Source organism: Myotis daubentonii, chromosome 7 (genome assembly GCF_963259705.1).
Source record: "Myotis daubentonii chromosome 7, mMyoDau2.1, whole genome shotgun sequence".
Classification (NCBI taxonomy): domain Eukaryota; kingdom Metazoa; phylum Chordata; class Mammalia; order Chiroptera; family Vespertilionidae; genus Myotis; species Myotis daubentonii.
The window spans coordinates 72,912,163-72,932,541 of NC_081846.1; the positions used below are offsets into that span (position 1 = coordinate 72,912,163).

The 20,379-nt window shown below is 36.6% G+C and overlaps 1 protein-coding gene across 1 annotated transcript in view; it reads left to right on the top strand.

The window, feature by feature from the left end:
* The window catches only part of LRP1B (LDL receptor related protein 1B), a 924,684-nt gene that overhangs the window by 779,246 nt on the left and 125,059 nt on the right, over positions 1–20,379 (top strand). The window contains exons 64-68 of the mRNA XM_059704885.1: positions 2,916–3,022; positions 7,334–7,463; positions 10,628–10,734; positions 11,069–11,201; positions 17,554–17,676. Of these exons, the coding sequence (XP_059560868.1) occupies positions 2,916–3,022; positions 7,334–7,463; positions 10,628–10,734; positions 11,069–11,201; positions 17,554–17,676 (600 nt within the window). The remainder of the gene's footprint in view (positions 1–2,915; positions 3,023–7,333; positions 7,464–10,627; positions 10,735–11,068; positions 11,202–17,553; positions 17,677–20,379) is intronic.

The window sequence follows — 20,379 nt, forward strand, 5'->3', positions numbered from 1 at the left end:
GGGACCCTGGTCCCCACCCACCCGCCTTACCTATAGATGCAGTTTCCATGACAACAGGCAGTGACCAGGCGGGATTTAAGCCTAGTTCCTGGGGCACTGCTTTCCTGACCCCCGCGCCCAGCCCTTGGCCAGACTCCCCACCTGCAGCACCGGCCTCTCCCCTTTTGGCATCACTGCTTCACCCTCTCCTTCCTCCCTGTCCCCAAACCACTAGGACCTGGGGCCAGTCAGCGGCAGCAGCTCTTCTTGGGGATTGGGTGGTGTGGCCAAGGCTGGCAGTCCCCGGGCACAGTGACGGCGGCTGAGGGGATTGGAGGTGTGATGGCTGGACCAGCCGGCGCTCCCTATTGCTTTGCCCCCCCCCCCCCCAGAACTCAGGGTTTGGGAGGCTGTGGTATGCACCACCAACACTGCCACAACTCCGGCTGAGCTGCTGCCCACCATGCTCCCTGCTTCAGCTCCTCCTCCTATTGGGGGCCAGTCGAGCTGGGCCAGCTGGGGGTGAGGTGGGAGTAAAGTGAGGGGTTGGGGGTGGGGTAATCGGGGCCTGGATCAGTCTGGTTGGCTGCCACAGTGCTCATCATAGCAACCAGTCGTCCTGGTCATTCTGGTTGTTCTGTTGTAATGGTCACTGGGCTTTTATATATATAGACTAGAGGCCTGGTGCATGAAATTCATGCACAGGTAAGGTCTCTAAGCCTGGCTGATGATCAGGGCTGATCTGTGGGGCAACTGGCAGGGTGATCAGAGAACCCCTGCTGGTACCTGCCTTGGCTGGCCTGGGGCCTGTGGGCTGGGGGCAGCCCCTGCGTTGAGCGTCTGCCCCCTGGTGGCCAGTATGCGTCATAGTGACTTGTCATTCCTCTGGTTATTCTGCCATTCAGTTGATTTGCATATTAGGCTTTTATTATATAGGATACACAGTGGAGAAATTGGAGTCTGTAAACCTTTCTGCTCTGCCACTAACAATATGGCTTTAAAAATCAGTTTTCTTTTCTGAATGTGTTACTTCAATTTTGTACAAGATGGCTTTCAAAGCTGTTTTTTTTTCTGAGATTGTTTTGCCTTCTCTAGTATCAATGGACATGGCCAGTCCTCTTTGATTTTTATGAAATGAAATGGACATTGTTAGCCATTTGCCTTGGACAAGTAACTTGAATTCTCAGGGATTTAACATTCATCTCTGTAATATGTAAGCAATTACTTCCTCAGTACGGGAGGCAATAGTATGGCCTAACAAAGAAGGATAGGCCCTGGTATCAGGTCATCTACGTTCGGATTTAGTACTAGCTCTTCTGCATGCGGGGTGATTTGGAGTAAGTTCCTTATCTTCTCTGTGCCTCAGATTGCTCGTCCAAAAAGGGTCCAATAATAACACTACCTTATAGAGTACTTCAGATTGATGAAGTAATTCAAGTACTTAGCATTAATGTCACCTAGTGCTTAACACCAAATAAGCAATCATTAGCTGATAGTAATTATTACCGTTATAAGTAGTAATACTAATATTAATATAGTTGTTTTTTTAAGATTCAAGTACTGTATAATATACGTAAACATAGGCAAAGGCGAAAAGTAAAAGAAGCTACGATTGTTATGCTCACATAGGAGTACTGAGACATGAAGAGCATCCTCCGGTTAGTGGCTTTTTTCCATTCTTCAAAATAGCAGCTTGTCTTATTCTATAGCCTGAACTTCACATTTTAAAATAAAGTGATAACAAAATGTTCTGATACATATTCCACTTGCCACAGCTCCCCCAGTGATCTCCGCAGTGTTCTTTATGTAGAAATGTAGGCGCTTTCATGATTCCAGGCATTCAAGATGTTACCCTATAGCTAGAAGCCAAGTGCTGTGAGAGCAATATTCAAATGCAGGCTGAGTTATTCACAATCTTTATGTAGGAGATTAGAACTCATATGGATGTTCCTTAAAAGTAATTCCAATTACTTCTTTCTCCTTCTCCCGAATAAGAATATTATTGTTTGTAAGATAGCTATAAATACAGATAACTAGTAAAGAACACGTCTTTCATCATGCTGGATATCAGGTCGGTTTAGAGAACAAAGACTAAACAAGCGGTGATTCCCAGCAGTCCTAGAGATTACTTTCAGGACCAAATTTCTGCAATCCTACTGTATTGTCCAGATGAAATACATTCCACTTAAGCCAGGTAGCAAGTCATACTATTTGGCTTATGTCCTGTGTGGGATATGGTAAGCATCATTAAATCAACAACTGGAAAATTACCCAAAATGACAGGTAAATTACATAGGGCATAAGCAAACAATTGTATAAACAAGTAGGCAGTTTTCAAAGAAAAAATAAAAGAGCTTCCATCTGCCTCTTCCACCTGTATCCACCAGTCATTTCCAATAATACCCTCCTGTGCCCTTCTTGTTCTATGAACTCTGGAGTATGTGGGGACAAAACTGAAGAATTAGAAAGTCATTATAACACATAGTAGAAAGTAAAGACCCACAGGCTAGACTCCTCAGTTAGGAAATAGCCCTGTGAGAACAGAGTTTCACAGACTGTCTTACTCCAAGTAAACACATAAAATGACTTAGAATTCCAGCAACCAGGAAGGATTACTGCTATATTATAATATGTAGCTTTTTATGCCTTTTATTTTACTTTGCTGCTGTATGTTTATGGAACAATGGGCTATTTATCTCTTGTCTTTGTTTCAATTTGTTTCCAGAATGCCACTTTCTATTCATGACTTTAGAAATAAATTGGAAAGGTCATTATATTATATACCTCAGATGCTTCATCAAACATTTTTCCTAAACGATTTATTAGTTATAACCACTTTTTTTAAATTAATGCTAACCCCGTGTTGTATGCTATTTAAATTTTAAAATGCAGTTGCATATAATAGGATAACCCTGTGCTGCTGTTTCTGTCCCCAGAGCCACAGACCTGCACGTTGAAGGATTTTCTCTGTGCCAATGGGGACTGCGTTTCCTCCAGGTTTTGGTGTGATGGGGATTTTGACTGTGCGGATGGCTCTGACGAGGTAGGCAACTTCGCAACATCAAACAAAAACTAAACTGGTGTTTTAGAATCACATGTATAATTATTATTGTTTAGTCCAAGGACACTCTGAAATGTACTTTGCTCCTGACACTCTGAGAGATAAGTATTATGTCTAAGCTCAGAGCCGCACGCACCCAGCACAGGGAATAGTGCTTGTGCTGCTGTTGACAGTCAATTTTATAATCTGTTTTACCTCAAGTGGTGAATGGCTCGGTTGGGAATAGGATGTTTGGAAACCTTATTCCCTCTAGCTGCTGCCCTTGCCGTTAGTGAATGTGTTCATAAATTTGCCACAGTGTCCATAGGCAGGACTAATATTTTATGCATTTAAAACAGTTTCTACTCCCCAGTCTCTTTCTCCATAGATATAGTCTCAAAGACGTCGATGTAGGTCATCAATTTTCATGAAACCACAGGTTCAGCTTTGCTTAGTTGATGAATCACAATCCATTTATAATAAGGCCTGTGTACACACAGCTTAAGCGAAAACGTTTAGAATGTCTCTGGATAATTATGTAAACTTAGGTTGTGCTAACATTTATGCTACTTCACACAATTCGTTATTTATGAATCTATGTTTTTCACCTATAAATTACTCCATCCATGACACTTTAAAAATAATACATGACATGTGGTTATATTTTTTCTCAATCAAATCTAAAATGACCTGATAACCTCAGTTTTTAGTACCAGGGAGCAAATCAGCAACTGTCATTTCTCATGATTTTCTCTGTTAATGACCGTGCATGTTAATATCAGGCACACAGCACTTGTGCGATCAAATCCAGTCAGAGATGAAGGACAAATGTGGTCCCTGGTCCTCAGTGGCCACTGGGGTTCCTTCTGGGGAACATGACTCCCTGGAGCTCCGCTGCTGTGGTTGACATGCATATGTAGTTCCCCTCCTGAAGGACCTCCGCTGGCTGCAGGCGTGGCCAGGGACAATCTTCCAGTGGGCTCCAGAGGCTTCTGAATTTCAGGTCCAACTCCCTGCAGTATCCACTAAAATCCTGCCTCTTCGGGAGAAACCAAAAGTCTTTACTATTGATAGAACCCACATGAACTGTTTTGTCCCAGTCTTCAGGCATTCTTATCAAGATTACACAATTCCGCATTACATCTCGCTATCTAATCACATGCAGGTGCCTGGATTTTGGAAACCAATGGCTATAACTTCTCACCTGGAGGCCAGAAAACCTAAACCTCCAGGTTGCGAAGGTTTCCCAGAAGTTGAAAAATACTATTTCTATTCATGGGAGTTAAATTCTTACCTTGCTCAGCTACATCTTTATTTAGCATCTATTTATTCAAGGGTTATATTAAACATTCCCCAGTCAGGAAAAACACATTTCACACAAACTTCTTCATATCATGAAATTGTTTTGTTTTCTGTAAAAATATTTTCCTCAAGCCCTGTTTAATCTATGAAACATCAAGAGGAGGTGATATACTGCTTAAGGCTTATGATTTTACTTTGCATGTTATTCAGGAAATGTCCAAGGTACATGTACAGAATCAAACATTTCTTTTTCAAAAGTCTTACTCATGTTAAAGTAGACATCTAATTCCAGGTCCTAGAAAGGAAATTGACAAAATGAGCAGCTAACATCGTGTCAAACCAGACAAGACTCTTAGGATTGTGTCCACAGTACTTAGGAGCAAACTTGAAGAGATTTCCAGTGATGAAAGGAAAAATTTGAGCATCATAAATAATAAAATGGTTGCAATGGATTGAAATACAATAAATGTTACAAATATATAAGTTCATAATAATTTTTAGAAAAATAAAAGGCTTATTTTTCACTTCGGAGGTTGTTAAGCTATCTGCATTCTTAATATTCAACCAGACAAATGTAGAATGTGGGACATTTTATAGAACAAATGATCTTTAAGTAGTAAATATCATTTAAGAAACTAGGAAAATGGGAAATAGTCCCACATTAAAAAAAAATTCAAACCAAATTCAATGTGCAGACCTCTTTTAGATCCTTATTGTACCGAGCAATCATGTATACAGTTAAGAAAACAAGGATATTTGAGGAAAGAATTAAGAATAACTATATATTAAGAAATTTTTGTTAATTTTGTGATGTTAATTTTCTGATATTGTTGTTTTTATGTTAAAATAATTCAGAATGTAAATAAGTGGGAAGAGGATATATGAAGCATAAAATATTGTTAATGGTTAAACATGCATGGTGGGCACATGGGACTCATTGTTCTAGTCTCTCTACTTTCTGTGTATGTTAATTAAGTACCTGACAAGTAAACACACACACTCCAACTATGCTTTACTGTAGATCAAAATCTTCTGATGATATAGAAAGTGCCTAAAATTACCACTTTTTGTGCTATCAATAAAGATACACCAGTGCCATTGTTTAATGAATTAAGAATTATTTCACTGAAATTTGTCTTAATGCTGAGATAATACTTCATTAATTCTACAAATATATATGGGACAGTTATTATAATCATGGAGTGGTAATAGATACTTGGTACTTAGACAAATATAATTCCTATACCGGTGGAGCTTAATTACATGAGATTGTTTTAAATTTTAAAAAAATATTATTACTCTTGAGAGTACTACAGTATCCCCCTTATTTCCTTCTCATTGCTCCCCAACCTGGTTCCTGTTCTGCCCCAGACATTCACCACCCTATTGCCTCTTATTTTCTGCATTTGCTACTTCATTCACTCATTCATTTATTTATTCATCAGTTTTTATTGAATGCTTATTATGTCCCAGGAACAACACTGAGCATGAGGAGTACAGCAGTGAATAAAACATATGAAATCCCTTTCTCATGACTACTTCTCCAACACTTTTGACACCATTCACTGTTACATAGCTTACTCCTCAGATATAGCGCATTTCAAATTATCCTTACACATTAAAAGCCTTTTCTTAGGTAGTTCCATTTCTGTTTAAGCTTTCACTGTGAAGCCTTTCTTAAAAACCTTAAGAATATGTATGTTTGAAACTATTGAACTAATTTTGACAATTAATGTATTTTATTGTAATTGTTGGTTTAGGTACTGGCCTTTTTAACACTCAATGAGTTTATCAAATACAGGGAGAAAATCTTATTTTGATTCGTATTCTTAGTTAAGAAACACTCTGGCAAAGAGTAAACTATACTTGGGAAAAGAAGGGAAGTGGAAAACAAATTATACAGCAGGCAATCTATTAAACTACTATCAACAAAGAGAAAATTGTAGAAATCTAGAAAGTAAACTCTCCATCCCTCCATGAGGGTAAAACTAAGAAGAAGCAGAGAGTAATGGATCGAGATGTTCCATTTCACAAGCTGTGATAAAGTTGCACCGGTTGTGGAAGGAACAGACAAGTACATTTTGGCAAGAATATAAATTCCTTAACAATAAAAAATCATAATCTCAGCAAGACATGTCATGGTACCATTCCATTTCAATCAGGATGGCAGCCCCGAAGGAAGGTAAATTTCTAGTGGATCCCTTTCATTGATCACATATAAAGATTTGACATATCCCTGAAGGTATATGTACTATTTGACTTCCAAATAAAATCTATATGTGAGCTAGCAGAACTGACAATTGTGACAGTTCATTTCACAGTTGATTTTACGAACAATTGTTGGGAGAGAGGATTGTGAACAGCAAGCCAAATGGTAAAAGATGGGTACAGGGGGAAAGATGGGAAGAAGGTTAAAGAAAGAAGACGAGGAGAGATTTGCCAATGCCAAACAGATTTGCTTTAAGTTTCTTATTTGTTTCACATGCCATCTGCCCACCCCACGCCCAATGAACTGGATGTAATTTTTAGAAATAATTCTTTAACCTTTTCCCCTCACAATCTTCATTCTCCCTTACAGTTATTAAAATTGTGTCAGCCCCGAACAATCCACTTTGAGCAATTTAATTCGTAGGATTATATTGAAGCATTTATGTTTTTATTTTCATTTCTCTGTCTTATTATCACTCACAAAGAAAAGTGGAAATTTGTTATAATTATGTTATGTAGCACTGGGCTTACACATGACCAACTGAGCTTTTTATACAGAGTGGGGCAAAAGGAGGTTTACACTTGTGAATATGCAAAACACAGTTAATTCTTGTATTATTATTTATTACCAATTGTATTATTGTTTTTCATATGGACAACTGTAAATCTACTTTGCCCCACCCTCTATGTGGCAAACTTGATTTCTATACTTCTAGGTTTCTATGCATAAGGGTTTAGTTGTCTTTGGGTTACATTTGTCTAATAATTAAGTTTTAATTACATCTGTGTTGTGTTTTTTTACAGAGAAATTGTGAAACTAGTTGTTCCAGAGATCAGTTCCGATGTTCCAATGGTCAGTGCATATCAGCAAAATGGACATGTGATGGTCATGAAGACTGTAAATATGGAGAGGATGAGAAGAACTGCGATCCAGGTAAGACAACGCAGGTGGCATTAATTTAGCTGATATTTCAACCTGGTAGAATTTAAATTTGCACAATGATATTCAGAAAACAGTGGAAAATTCATACACAGATTTCTGTTTTTTAGACATAATCTGAAATATCTGTATATAGCTTTACTGGTGTGCCCTTCTTATGTTTTGAAAGTGTTTCAACAGGTAAGATTATTACTATGTTTGAGATCCAAGCATTACTCCCCAAAATTTGACCTTTTAGTTTCTGTATCTTTCCACATCATTTGGTTTTGTTTTTTTCATGACAACACAATGAAATATGTTGAAACTGTAAGTATGATAAAAGTTAAGTTTTCTATTATGGAAATTAAAATTATGAAATAGGGTATAGTAATTTCAACATGATACCAACTGAGAAAAAGCATAAGTGTATTATTTCTGTTTACATCTTGGTCCAAAATCAAAACAAAATTAGGAAGCAAAACCAGCATATAGGAGAAACACACCCAATGTATACATTTTCATTTCTTAAATATGGCTCTATAAATATGCTTATTAAAAACTTAATTTTTAGCCGAAACCAGTTTGGCTCAGTGGATAGAGCGTTGGCCTGCGGACTGAAAGGTCCCGGGTTCGATTCCGGTCAAGGGCATGTACCTTGGTTGCGGGCACATCCCCAGTGGGAGTGTGCAGGAGGCGGCTGGTCGATGTTTCTCTCTCATCGGTGTTTCTGACTATCTCTCTCCTTTCCTCTCTGTAAAAACTCAATAAAAAATATATTTAAAAAAATAAAATAAAATAAAATTTTAATTTTTATAGTTAACTATTTTAAAAACGTATTATAGAAATCACTAGGGAAAGTATACTATAATCTGTGTATAACCATGAAAGTATTACTTTGAGAGATTAGGTAAGAGTAGCAGATACAATGCACACATGTGACCATGTCCAGTACCATGTCCATGATCCATAGCTCTAATTCAGTGGTTCTCAATCTTCCTAATGCCACGACCCTTTAATACAGTTCCTCATGTTGTAGTGACCCCCAACCATAAAATTATTTTCGTTGCTACTTCATAACTGTAATTTTGCTACTGTTATGAATTGTAATGTAAATATCTGATACGCAGGATGTATTTTCATTGTTACAAATTGAACATAATTAAAGCATAGTGATTAATCACAAAAACAATATGCAATTATATATGTGTTTTCCGATGGTCTTAGGTGACCCCTGTGAAAGGGTCATTCAACCCCCAAAGGGGTCGCGACCCACAGGTTGAGAACCACTGCTCTAATTGGTCACATCATTTTTCTTACTGAATCCAGACATGTTCTCAGACTCATTAATAAAACGAATCCAAGGCAACCATTGTCAATTAAAATAAATTAAAACATAAGGAAAAAGCTTTTCAGCATTCCTGGAACATGCAATTCAGACCACAAAGTAAGTATATGGTATTTGTCTACCTAGTGTCTAAAGTAAGGCTAAGAACCCCGAAGTTTGAATGCAAACAAATGCAAAGACATAGCAAAAGCAGCTATAATAATTCTGATGTCAATTAATTAGATTGGGTTCTGGTAATTACTTATATATCTACTTGTTGTTTTTATTTTCTGTGTCCTAAAGGGATACTTCAAATTCTATAGACTCTGTTAAGTATACATGTACTTGTGTTCAAAACCCCAGAACAAGAATCAGTCTTATAAGTTATGCAAATATGACATTTATGTCAACATAATCAAATAGATATTACAGTGTCTGTGAGACCATGTCACGATTTCCTCTTTTAGCTTTATACTATATATATATATATATATATATATATATATATATATATATATATAGATATATATATATATATATGAACATTCCCAAGAGTCACTAAATCCTATTTACAGTTTTAAAGATAGTGTAAAGCTTTTATCTTATAAACTAGAGGCCCAGTGCACAGATTTGTGCATGGGGGAGGGTTCCCTCAGCCTCGGGGGATGTAACAGTGCAATAAGTGGCAGCAGCCAGGAACAAGCCTGAGCCGGGGCTGGGTGCCATGCCACTCGCACTCTTCCTGGCCCACTGCGCCTGCCACCACTGTTCTGTAGCGCTGCTGAGAAGTCGGGAGAGGCTCCTGCCACCACAGCTTTGCTTGCCAGTTGAGAGCCCGGCTTTGGCTGAGCGGCACTCCCCCTGTTGGAGTCCACAGACCACCAAGGGGCAGCTTCTGTGTTGAGTGTCTGTTCCCTGGTGGTCAGTGTATGTAACTGCAACTGGTCAACCAGTCATTTTGGTCATTCTGTCATAATGGTCACTTAGGCTTTTTATATATATACTAGAAGTCCGTTGCACGGAGATTCGCGCAATAGGCCTTCCTTCCCCTGGCTGCCAGCACCGGTTTTCCTCCGGCACCCGGGACCCAGGCCTTTGGTCCGGCCGCAGCAGAGAAGCCAAGCCTCGAGGCTAGGCTTCTCCACTGTGGCCCCAGTGAGGCTTGGCTTCTCTACTGCAGTCTTCAGTCTTCAGTCTTCACTCTGACCAGAGCCTTCAGTCTTCGCTCCATGCCTGCGTATGCAAATTAACCACCATCTTTGTTGGGTTAATTTGCATAGTCGCTCTGATTGGCTGGTGGGCATAGTGACACCAATTTGCATGTTTCTCTTTTATTAGTGTAGATATATATATTTTTATTTATTGATTAAAGTATTACATATTTCTCCTTCCCCCCCCATGACCTCTCTCAGCCACTCCCACCCCCCAGCACATGGTTGATCTCTTACCCCCTCCCCCCCACCCTCCCTTGCCTTCCCTCTGAGGTTTAATAGTCTGTTAAGTGCTTCTCTGTCTCTGGATCTACTTTTGTTCATCAGTTTATTTGAAGTTATAAAAAATTTATTTAGCTCTTCAAAATCAAAAGCATGAGCAATATAGTGGCTTTTCTGTCCTATCTTTATTGAATACTTACTGAACAGAATATTATATTATTGAGGCATATTGAATACAATGCTATAATATTGTAAAACACATTTAAATGAATATTTAAATATCAAATGCTGAATATAGTTTATATAATATGAACTATTTTCATTACTGTCTATGAATTTTTATATGCTTCTGTATGTTTTTTTCTATGAAGCCAGTCATTCTTTTTACTGAATCAAAATTTCAACTTTATAATTATATTCAGCTTCTCCTACTTGCTCATCAAGTGAATATATATGTGCCAGCGGAGGATGTATTTCAGCATCTTTGAAATGTAATGGAGAATATGACTGTGCTGATGGTTCAGATGAGGTACAATCTATCATTTGATTAAAATCTCTGAATTACATGAATTAGATTTAGGAAAGCAAATGTAAAAGAAATAGAGGAAAGTGACAGAATCTTGATTTTTACCTGTCTAAAATGCTAGAACAAGTACATTAACTACAGTAATTTCAACAGATACCTGAATTTTAATGTTTATAGACTAAATCCCATTGTCATTTGCAGAGGTTACATTCATTCAATCAAAATGAAAAAGCCCACTGTGTGGTCAGTCTCCAGTAGTGTCAGCTGCATGCTTCTTGTGCTTGTGACTGCGTGTTATCATTAATAAAAACTACAGTGCCCATTTGTATTGGAACAGATGGACTGTGTGACTGAATGTAAGGAAGATCAGTTTCGATGCAGAAATAAAGCCCACTGTGTTCCAATTAGATGGCTGTGCGATGGAGTTCATGACTGTGTGGATGGCAGTGATGAAGAGAACTGTGACAGAGGTAAGGGATCCATGTGTGTGTGTGTGTGTGTGTGTGTGCGCCTGCTATGAGTAGAAACAACAGTTAAGGTGCTGTGCAGAATATATAGTGTGCTAGAGGCAGAAGATAAGATCATTAAGTGCTGATGACTTTCTAGTTTCATTACATAATAGCTTGCTCTAAATAAGCAAAATCTGGATAATTTTCAGGAAGAGTATAATATCAGTCTTTGTACAATGATGACAACAAAATTCAAGTCTCTATCAAGTACTTGCCAAGAGCATGTCTTTGGACTAGGTGCTGGGTCAGGTATAGAGATACTAGAAGAAAACAGGTAACATAGCAATGAAACCATTATTACAAAAGCATTTTCAGAGTACATTTGTCTACCATATTGCTTGCCTTATTCTGAATGAATAAAAATAACATATTACTACATTACTATATTACATATACTAATATGCTAGATCAGTGGTTCTCAACCTTCCTAATGCCGCAACCCTTTAATACAGTTCCTCATGTTGTGGTGACCCCCAATTTCACTGTTACAAATTGAACGTAATTAAAGCATAATTATTAATAACAAAAACAATATGTAATTATATATGTGTTTTCCGATGGTCTTAGGTGACCCCTGTGAAAGGGTCATTCGACCCCCAAAGGGGTCATGACCCACAGGTTGAGAACCGCTGTGCTAGATCTATATAGGTTATAGGTTGTGCCCAGATTTCCTTCTTGACATGTGGTTGAGAAAATTGCCTACACTTTTTGTCAGTCTGGAAGACAACTTTGAGTTTTATAGTATATTATTTTCCAGCTATGTGAAGATATTTCCTGACAGATAACAGCTTTTAGTTGTAAGTCACCACAGTAAAATCAGTGATTATTACTACTTTAGAATTAATGAAATGAAAAGAAAGAAATTGTGTGATGAAGCTTATAATGACCATACATTACATAAGTCTTGTTATTTTTGTAATGTTAAATATATTATTAAATGATGGCTTTTTTAACTTGCTCACAGAAATCTCTCAATAAACTTTATTTTTCAGAAATATTTGGAACATTATCAACAGATAATATCAGATATTGATATAGGTTGTAAGGCATTAGAATAGACACTCAGGATTTGTAGAGTATAAATGTATCTAAATGATTTACTTCTATAAATATCAATTCATTTGAGAAAAAAAGTTCTTCTACTTTCTCTAATATTAGTTCAAACCTTTATGATTTGCTCATATCTGCATCCTAGAACCTGATCAAGAACTATATTCAGCAGAAGAAAGCCTAGCTCTCATTTGGAATCTGCAATGATTACAGAGAGCCATAAAAGGTTATACTTCCATTGTAGTTGTTTCTACTTTTGGTTAATTTCTCATTCACTTTATGTAACTGGTCACTCTAGAGCCAGAAAGCTGTGTGGACAGTCTGACACAATCTTATGTAGTCTTTTATGTGAAGGCTTTAGAGATAAATTTAAGTTATTCATCTTTCTTTCATTTCATAACAGTGTATTTCTTTCTCCCATTGTTTCTTGCCTGGGCTCATGTAATACTACCTTACTGTTCTCTAATACATCCTACTCAGTGCTACCAGGTTCATCTTCTTTACATGTAACTCAGATTATGTCAGTCTTGACTCAGTCTTCTTCCTTTCTGGTTCCATACAAATAACTCAACTGGCAGTCAGATTTCCATAAGAATGATCCCATTTTATATCCCCAGTCTTATATTCTACTAGAAGCCCATTGCATGAAGATTCACGCAATAGGCCTTCCTTCTCCTGGCTGCTGGTACCAGTTTTCCTCTGGCATCCGGGACCCAAGTCTTTGATCCGGCCACAGCGGAGAAGCCAAGCCTTTTCAGTCTTCAGTCTTCACTCCATGCCGGCATATGCAAATTAACCCAACAAAGATGGTGGTTAATTTGCATAGTTGCTCTGATTGGCTGGTGGCATAGCAGAGTGACACCAATTTGCGTTTCTCTTTTATTAGTGTAGATTATTTATTTTTACGTATAATATATTCTAGCCAAACTGGAAATAGTATTTCCAAGTGCGAAATATTCTAAACATCCACATACTTTTCAGCATCTTCCCTGATTCTTCTGCTATTTTCACCATCTTAATAACTCTGCCAATAAAAATTATATCTGTCCTTTCAAGTCCATCTCAATTACCACTGTCTTCAAACCAATTACAGTCTTTTTTTGGAGTTTCCCCAGCCACTCTTTGATTGCATTCCTATTAATTCATTCTTCCTTCTAATATAATTATTTCTGTATCATTTGAATGCATCCCCTGTTGAAATGTGAGTTTCCTGATGTCAACAATTGCATATGCAAATAGAACAATGAAATACATTTCAAGTCATGATATTATTATGTACAAAGTCATAGAGTTGAGGGACAGTTTAGCAGTTTAGGAACCACAAGTAATTGAAGATTTATACTAGAACCTGAATTTAATATTAAGCCTAATGAAAAGTTTTCCAAGGCTCTTAAGGAATCTTCTTTAAAAAAAATATATAAAAAGGAGAGGGCGATAATTTTGTACTATATAATAGTGCAGATAATTTACCTAAATGTTAATCTCATTTAGTTTCATTTCTTATCTACATGAAACTTTCTGTGCTCATTTTTTTCCCCATGATATCAAATCCAACCACAGTGAAATGTCCCCAAGAACTGTAGGATTATCTGGAGAGAATGAGGAGGGTACAAGAGTGAAGAGAGCAATCTTATCAGGATTAATCTATTTTTTAAATATTGGATTTTATAAAAACTGAACAATGGAACTCAGGTTAGAAAGTCAAATGTTACATAAAAATATTGAATATTATAGCATTTCACACCTGAGGTATCTCTCATATTTAAAACTATTCTAAATGTTTAGGCTTATTGAATTAAAGAATTGAGAACCTTTAATTCAATCACTTATAAATGTGACAAAGTTTCCCTCCCTTCTCTACTCATGCCTTTAACTTTTCTTGAGTGTTAGTTGTTGTTGTTGTTGTTGTTTTTCCACTACATAATTAAATTCCAATGAAGTATGTTGGTGGATAAAGCATTTGATCCTGTATGGATGTACCTTCAGGCATGACAAAGTTCAGATTTCTAGTATTTAATTTACTTCCAGGAAGTGGTTTAGGTTTGGATAAATGTACATCAAGGCATTGAGGAAACAGAATGCCAGAATTAACTCCTCTGCTGCTAAATCCAACTTTCATTCATCTCAAATCTGGACCTATGAGCTGACAGGAGCTAAGTGTTGGGGGCTGGATAAACATGGAATATTCTTCAAAGTGAATTAGTTTTACTGGTTTACTTTAGGAAAACTAAAACCCACAATGCTATGGAATTAGAAACAACATCTATATTTTAAAAGGTAAAACATGTTGCCTCAAGGAAACTTAGTATTTGCTTTGCCCTGAGCTCCCAAACTTTACTCCTTATAGCAATTTCAGTGGAAAAGATTGAGAGTTGTTCTCTTTAGTAATCATCACCTTAAAATATGTAAGCTACTTATGTAAATTACAAAATATTATTGTATATTAAAGTTTCTGTCAGCCCAAATTGAGATGAGAATTCTAGATGCTTAGTTTCTGTAGTGACACACTTGTCCAGATTTTTATGAACCTGCCAAGGGCTCCCTTATATTTAGACATAAGTTGTTAATTAATAAATACTTTCTATTGTCTAATAATCTCCTGTTGAGCTGATCAAGAACATGACTAGGAAACTGATATTATAATTCAGATAATCTCTTTTAAAATACCCGGTATACTTTTTTGTTGTTGTTTCTGTGTGCTTCATGCCAGTTCAAAATAAGCTTTTAAGTTATATAAGCTTTTAGGATGCCATGGTAGTCACCATGGTGCATTTTTTGAAATGAAAATTATTTATGATACAATAGGAAGCCTTTACTAAGTTATCACAAAACTTTTGCCTTTCCATTACAATTATGATTTCATTTTTATGTCTCTTCTTTTTAATAAAAGAGTGGCACATCCAACATTCCCATGGGGAAAATTATAATGTTATCTAATATACTTTAGTGAACTCATTTTTTCCTTTCAGCAATCCTGATGTGCTACAAATAGAGTTTTCTAAAATAATCTGAAGATATTGAGTTCACAATTTTTTTTGAATTTAACTCATTGTACATTGGAACATGCAATGAGATTTAATCACTAGAATCTTATTTTAAAAGAATACAACCCTTTTTTTATATTCTATGAATTTTGGTATTGAATTAAGCCAACAGTCATTTTAATTTTTTTTAGAACTGAAGACTGTGCAATTTATTTTTTTATTGTTGCCAGACAAAATTGATACATAGTAATTTATTGCATGGGTTTTAGTAATTTAAATTATTTTAGATTATTTAGATTGAGTTAGGGCATTTTAGAACTAAAAATTGCAGAGTTTGAAAGAAAGGGGCATCCCAAAGCCAGACACTATACTCTCAGAGGTCTCACATGGTAATATTCACCTTAGTGTTCTCGACCAGGACCTGCCTTTATCTGTATCTTAGAGTTTGTTAATCGAGTTTGTTAGTCCTTAGAAATGTCAATGTAAGCTGTACACTTCTGTTGAGATTTTTCCCCAGAAAATATTACAACTGTTCTGATTCATATCACTATACATTCTTGTTCTCAACTTCAACTATCTAAGATTCTAAGATTCTAAGCAATATACCTATATTTCTTTAATGATCTCTCTACCATTATGCATATCAGAGTTTTAATAAGTTGACTTTATTTCTCACCTTCTACTTCACAGTAATAATACATTTTGATCTTCTTTAAACAGCTGACCACCAAATTAACAAAGCCACCCATACCTGTGCCCAGCCATTCCTCCTCCTTTCTATTAAAATGGAAGACTAGTCTCCCCTCCAGTCTAAGGATATTCTTTTCATTTTGCTATAAATATTAAATTTTTCACACTTTCTGAATTTTCAAAGAACTCATAATATCAGTTGCCCTCTCAAATGTAGCTACTCTATGTCAAGTTATCATCAGTTATTTTCTGGGTTGCTGCAACCCCTCTTCATTTTCTTCCTCCAATCTTGGCTTTATCCCTCACTATCTTGGTTTCTAAGTTCTCCACGCTGTAGCTAGAATTATCATTCTAAAAGTTCAAATCTGATTCTGTAATTTCCTAAATTAAATCTTTGCTACTGGAAGTGAATTATTAGAGATCTGTGTGCAAGTCAAACCCAGAACAAGAGCTATTTGACCTTCATAAGACTAGGCTCATTATTCACTCCAAAGAGCATCCACAGTTGAACAATGCTTCATCCTAGGTATTTTGTAGGCTTGCAAGAATGAACACTATTACTCCCCAGCCCCATGTCTAAATGAGCATATCCTTTAAAAAATATGTTAATACCTTCAATCATCAAATCTAACCGGTATATAAGCTATGTTTCTTAGGTATGAGGTTTAAATAGGTAAAGTATTTCTCTGAAAAAAATCTTATTAATCTTAATTCTAAATTCCCATTAAGTATCTTTGTGTTGTTTCTCCATGCATAGCTTTCAAATATGAACTTATAAATTACTTTAACCATACCTCTTTTGTAACATAAGAAGACATTGAGTCCCAGAGAGAGTAATGGACTTGTCCAAAGCAAAACAATGGAAGTTCCTAACTCCTCAACCATTGCGGTTTCCTATGTATTACTATATACATAGACATATAACCAAAATTTATTAGTACTTTGGGTCCTTTGCATGTGGCAAGTGTACTTAATTTTGAGTTAGAATATCCTTATAGTCTCAATGCTTTCTATTTAATTGCAAAAAAGGAAAACATTTTAAAAATTAAAAATAGAGTACTTTATTGCATAATTATCATGAGGATAACTAATATTTCAATACATTGCCAATTTTTTATTTCTATATAAAATTATTTTTCTGTGACAACACAACCTTTTTACTGGTTAATCTGTTTTCAGTGATTCAGTTTGTCAGTTTTAGATATAGTTAAATTATCTCCTTTTCTGTGTCTTTTCTTTCCAGAACAATACAGTTTTTAATAATGAAGGTTAATACCATTTAAAATATAAATTTTCTTATGCTCAATAACATAAAAATATATGAAAAGGAAGATAATTTAGATTTCAGAAAACTTTCTTTGACCAGATATTAGTATTTTTAAAGAATATATGACATACATGAGGGTAATACCAGATTGCTTTGAAAAGTAAACCATTAATATCTTTTTTAAAAAAATAGTTTGGACATCTCATATTAGATAGAAAAAAAATAAAGAACTGAGAAACTAGAATCTGTGCTAATTAGCAGAATACATGTTTTGTTGACTGGCTTTAATTATGCTCTATCTTTATGTTTGTTTTTAATAAAGGAGGAAATATATGTAGAGCAGATGAGTTCCTTTGCAATAATTCCCTTTGCAAACTCCATTTCTGGGTGTGTGATGGAGAGGACGACTGTGGAGACAACTCTGACGAAGCCCCGGACTTGTGTGGTGAGGCATTTCGTGGCTCTAGCTTGCTCTCTCATCTCCCGATCTAATGTGCCCGCATGAATCAGTGACATGGTGAAGGGACCCACAAATCCTGCTGCCCTGGGTTAGGTAGATAAAGGGTAACCACAGATATAGCTTTTGTTCAAGTAACAAGAGATTACCCTGTTCAAAGTTTGTGCCTTTATGGAGAGCCCTCTTAAATTTGAACTTTCACATGTCAACACTGTTCACAAGATAGATATGGTCTGTCTGAGAGGATTTAGAGTAGTTGACCTTTGGAATTGAGTAAGGTTCATCTAAGGACTTTGGCATCATACCAAATTGGTACTTTAGCCTAAAACAATTTTCCTTTGACAGATAAGTACATGGAAAAAATGTGAATAGTAAAATTATATAGTTCTACATGGATCCCACTACTGAGGTTGAAGCTGTTGAGAGGCATATCTAGTATATCCATATTTCTACCTATCTGGATAAATTTATATAAAGATATCTCTCTTTAGACATATGATACACATGTTACACAGATAAGTGAAATAGGAGCTATTTAATATTTAAATCTAAAAACCTTAAATAACTTCCAGGGCTAGGAAATGGTTCTCAGTGACATGCCACACAGCTGCTGGAAAACTTGTAAAATACAACTAAATTGATTCTCTGGATATTTTTTAATTCCCTCATTGGTACCAACATTGAGTTAAACTATTATTTGCTGGAGACTGTGCTAAAAAAATGGGATTTAAAAGTATGAGCACATGGTCCTTTTTACAAGGAGATATTCTGTTGGATATATAATATTTTCCATACATTATATTTCAGGCACTGGTAGAATTAAGTAAAAGGTACAGACAAGGCAGCGAGAATAGGATGAACTCTGCTTAAAGGGAAAGTCTATCTTCAGAAAGAAGAAATGGTTTCTGAAGAGTCAGGGGGAAAAAGGTTGCATAAAAGGTGAAAAAATTAGTTTTTAATAGGACTAGAGACTCATTCTCTGTTATTAAAATGTTTGAAATGAGTTGAATGAATTGATTGACTCTGTGTCAATAAGCAGTCATTTAATTAGACAATAACACATTTTCCATCCCTTTATTTCTACTTTTTTTGTGTGTGCCATCAGAAGCATATTCATATATAGAATGTGGAAGATTGGTGTTGTAGGGAAGTTTGAAAGGAATACAAATTTGAATCATTATAGCAAAGTGAAAGAGAGCGACATGGCTAGATATATGTATAGGATTTTCAAGTAGTATTCAAGGCCCATCTGCCATTGATACATATTCATATATGTTATATCAGTTAGCCTTGTGATATGATCATCTGCAACATTCCTGCACTTCCCAGATGCAGACCATGGAATAGCAGATGGTTTACTCATCTAAGTTTGTGGGTTTTTTAGATAACTAAGATTAAAAAGAGGAAAAGGCCAGAAAATTCAGATTATTTGAACAAAAGTGAGTTTCTAAGTGAGTGCTTGGAACAGTGTCCAACATATAATAAGTTATCAATAAGTATTTACCCAATGAGTATATTAAGAGATGAAACATGGAAGGTAATACCATTACAGATGAAAATAAATAAAAAAGAAGGCAGTGGAAAAGAGGGAAAAGGTAGAGGTATCAATGGGCTAAGGCTGAGGTTTCAGCTTTATGTTTCAGCTTTATGTGTCTTAATGAGACTGCTTGAATTTAAAAGTTGGAAAAGTAGCAGATTATGATCAGAATTTGGAGCATTCAAATTAGTGATTTTGTCAATGAAGTAATTGGAGGAAATATCAAATTCAGCTACACCATCCTATCTAATAATAGACAAACATGGTAATTGACCGTACCTTTGCTACACCTCTCATTGGCTAATCAGCATAATATGCAAATTAACAACCAACAAAGACGGTGGCTAATTTGCATACTGCAGGCAGGGCAGGACAGCGCCATCCGACCTGCCCTGCCGTCATCTGGGCCTGCTATCTGCGACCCGGGGCGGTGGGCACCCGGGCATCCTGTGTGCGACCCGATCCGGGGCAGCTGGGCAGTGCAGCAGCGATTGGCCAGCCCACCTGGCCGCCATCTGGGCATCCCGTGTGTGACCCGACCCGGGGTGGTGCCCCAACCCCCGGATCGGCCCTGCCATCTGCCACCGGGGAGCGGGCCTAAGCCAGCAAGTGGTTATCTTCCGAGGGGTCCCAGACTGTGAGAGGGCACAAGTGGGGCTGAGAGACACCCCCCCACTCTCCCTCCCGGCCAGTGCACAAACTTTTGTGCACCGGGCCTCTAGTGTATAATAGTGCTCCTATCTGCAAGCAACACAAACTGTCATTGGCTGAATTTTTTTAAAGTTTGTTGAAGTCTTTCAATGTCCACAGCCTTCTTAGGGGAATGGATGGCCTAAATAGATTAAATATAAATATCTTTAGTTTGAGAAACTTAAAGAACTAAGAGGTCCACTCATTGGGTGGTTTGATCATTTGGATGTTGAAATCACCTAGGATGTGGAATTAATTTGGATGAAGGGTAGGTACTACAGTCTCCAGTGAATTAAGGAGAGTTTGATGTTTATGAAGTTGATGAGAAAATAGCAATGAGAAAGAGGTATAATCTAATTCTTGACCCTCAAAATAGCAGTTTTTTGTTTTAGTTTATTTTTAAAATAGAATGTGAAAAAATATGGTAATAAAATTCTGGAAGCTGTAGTAGGAAACTAGGATAT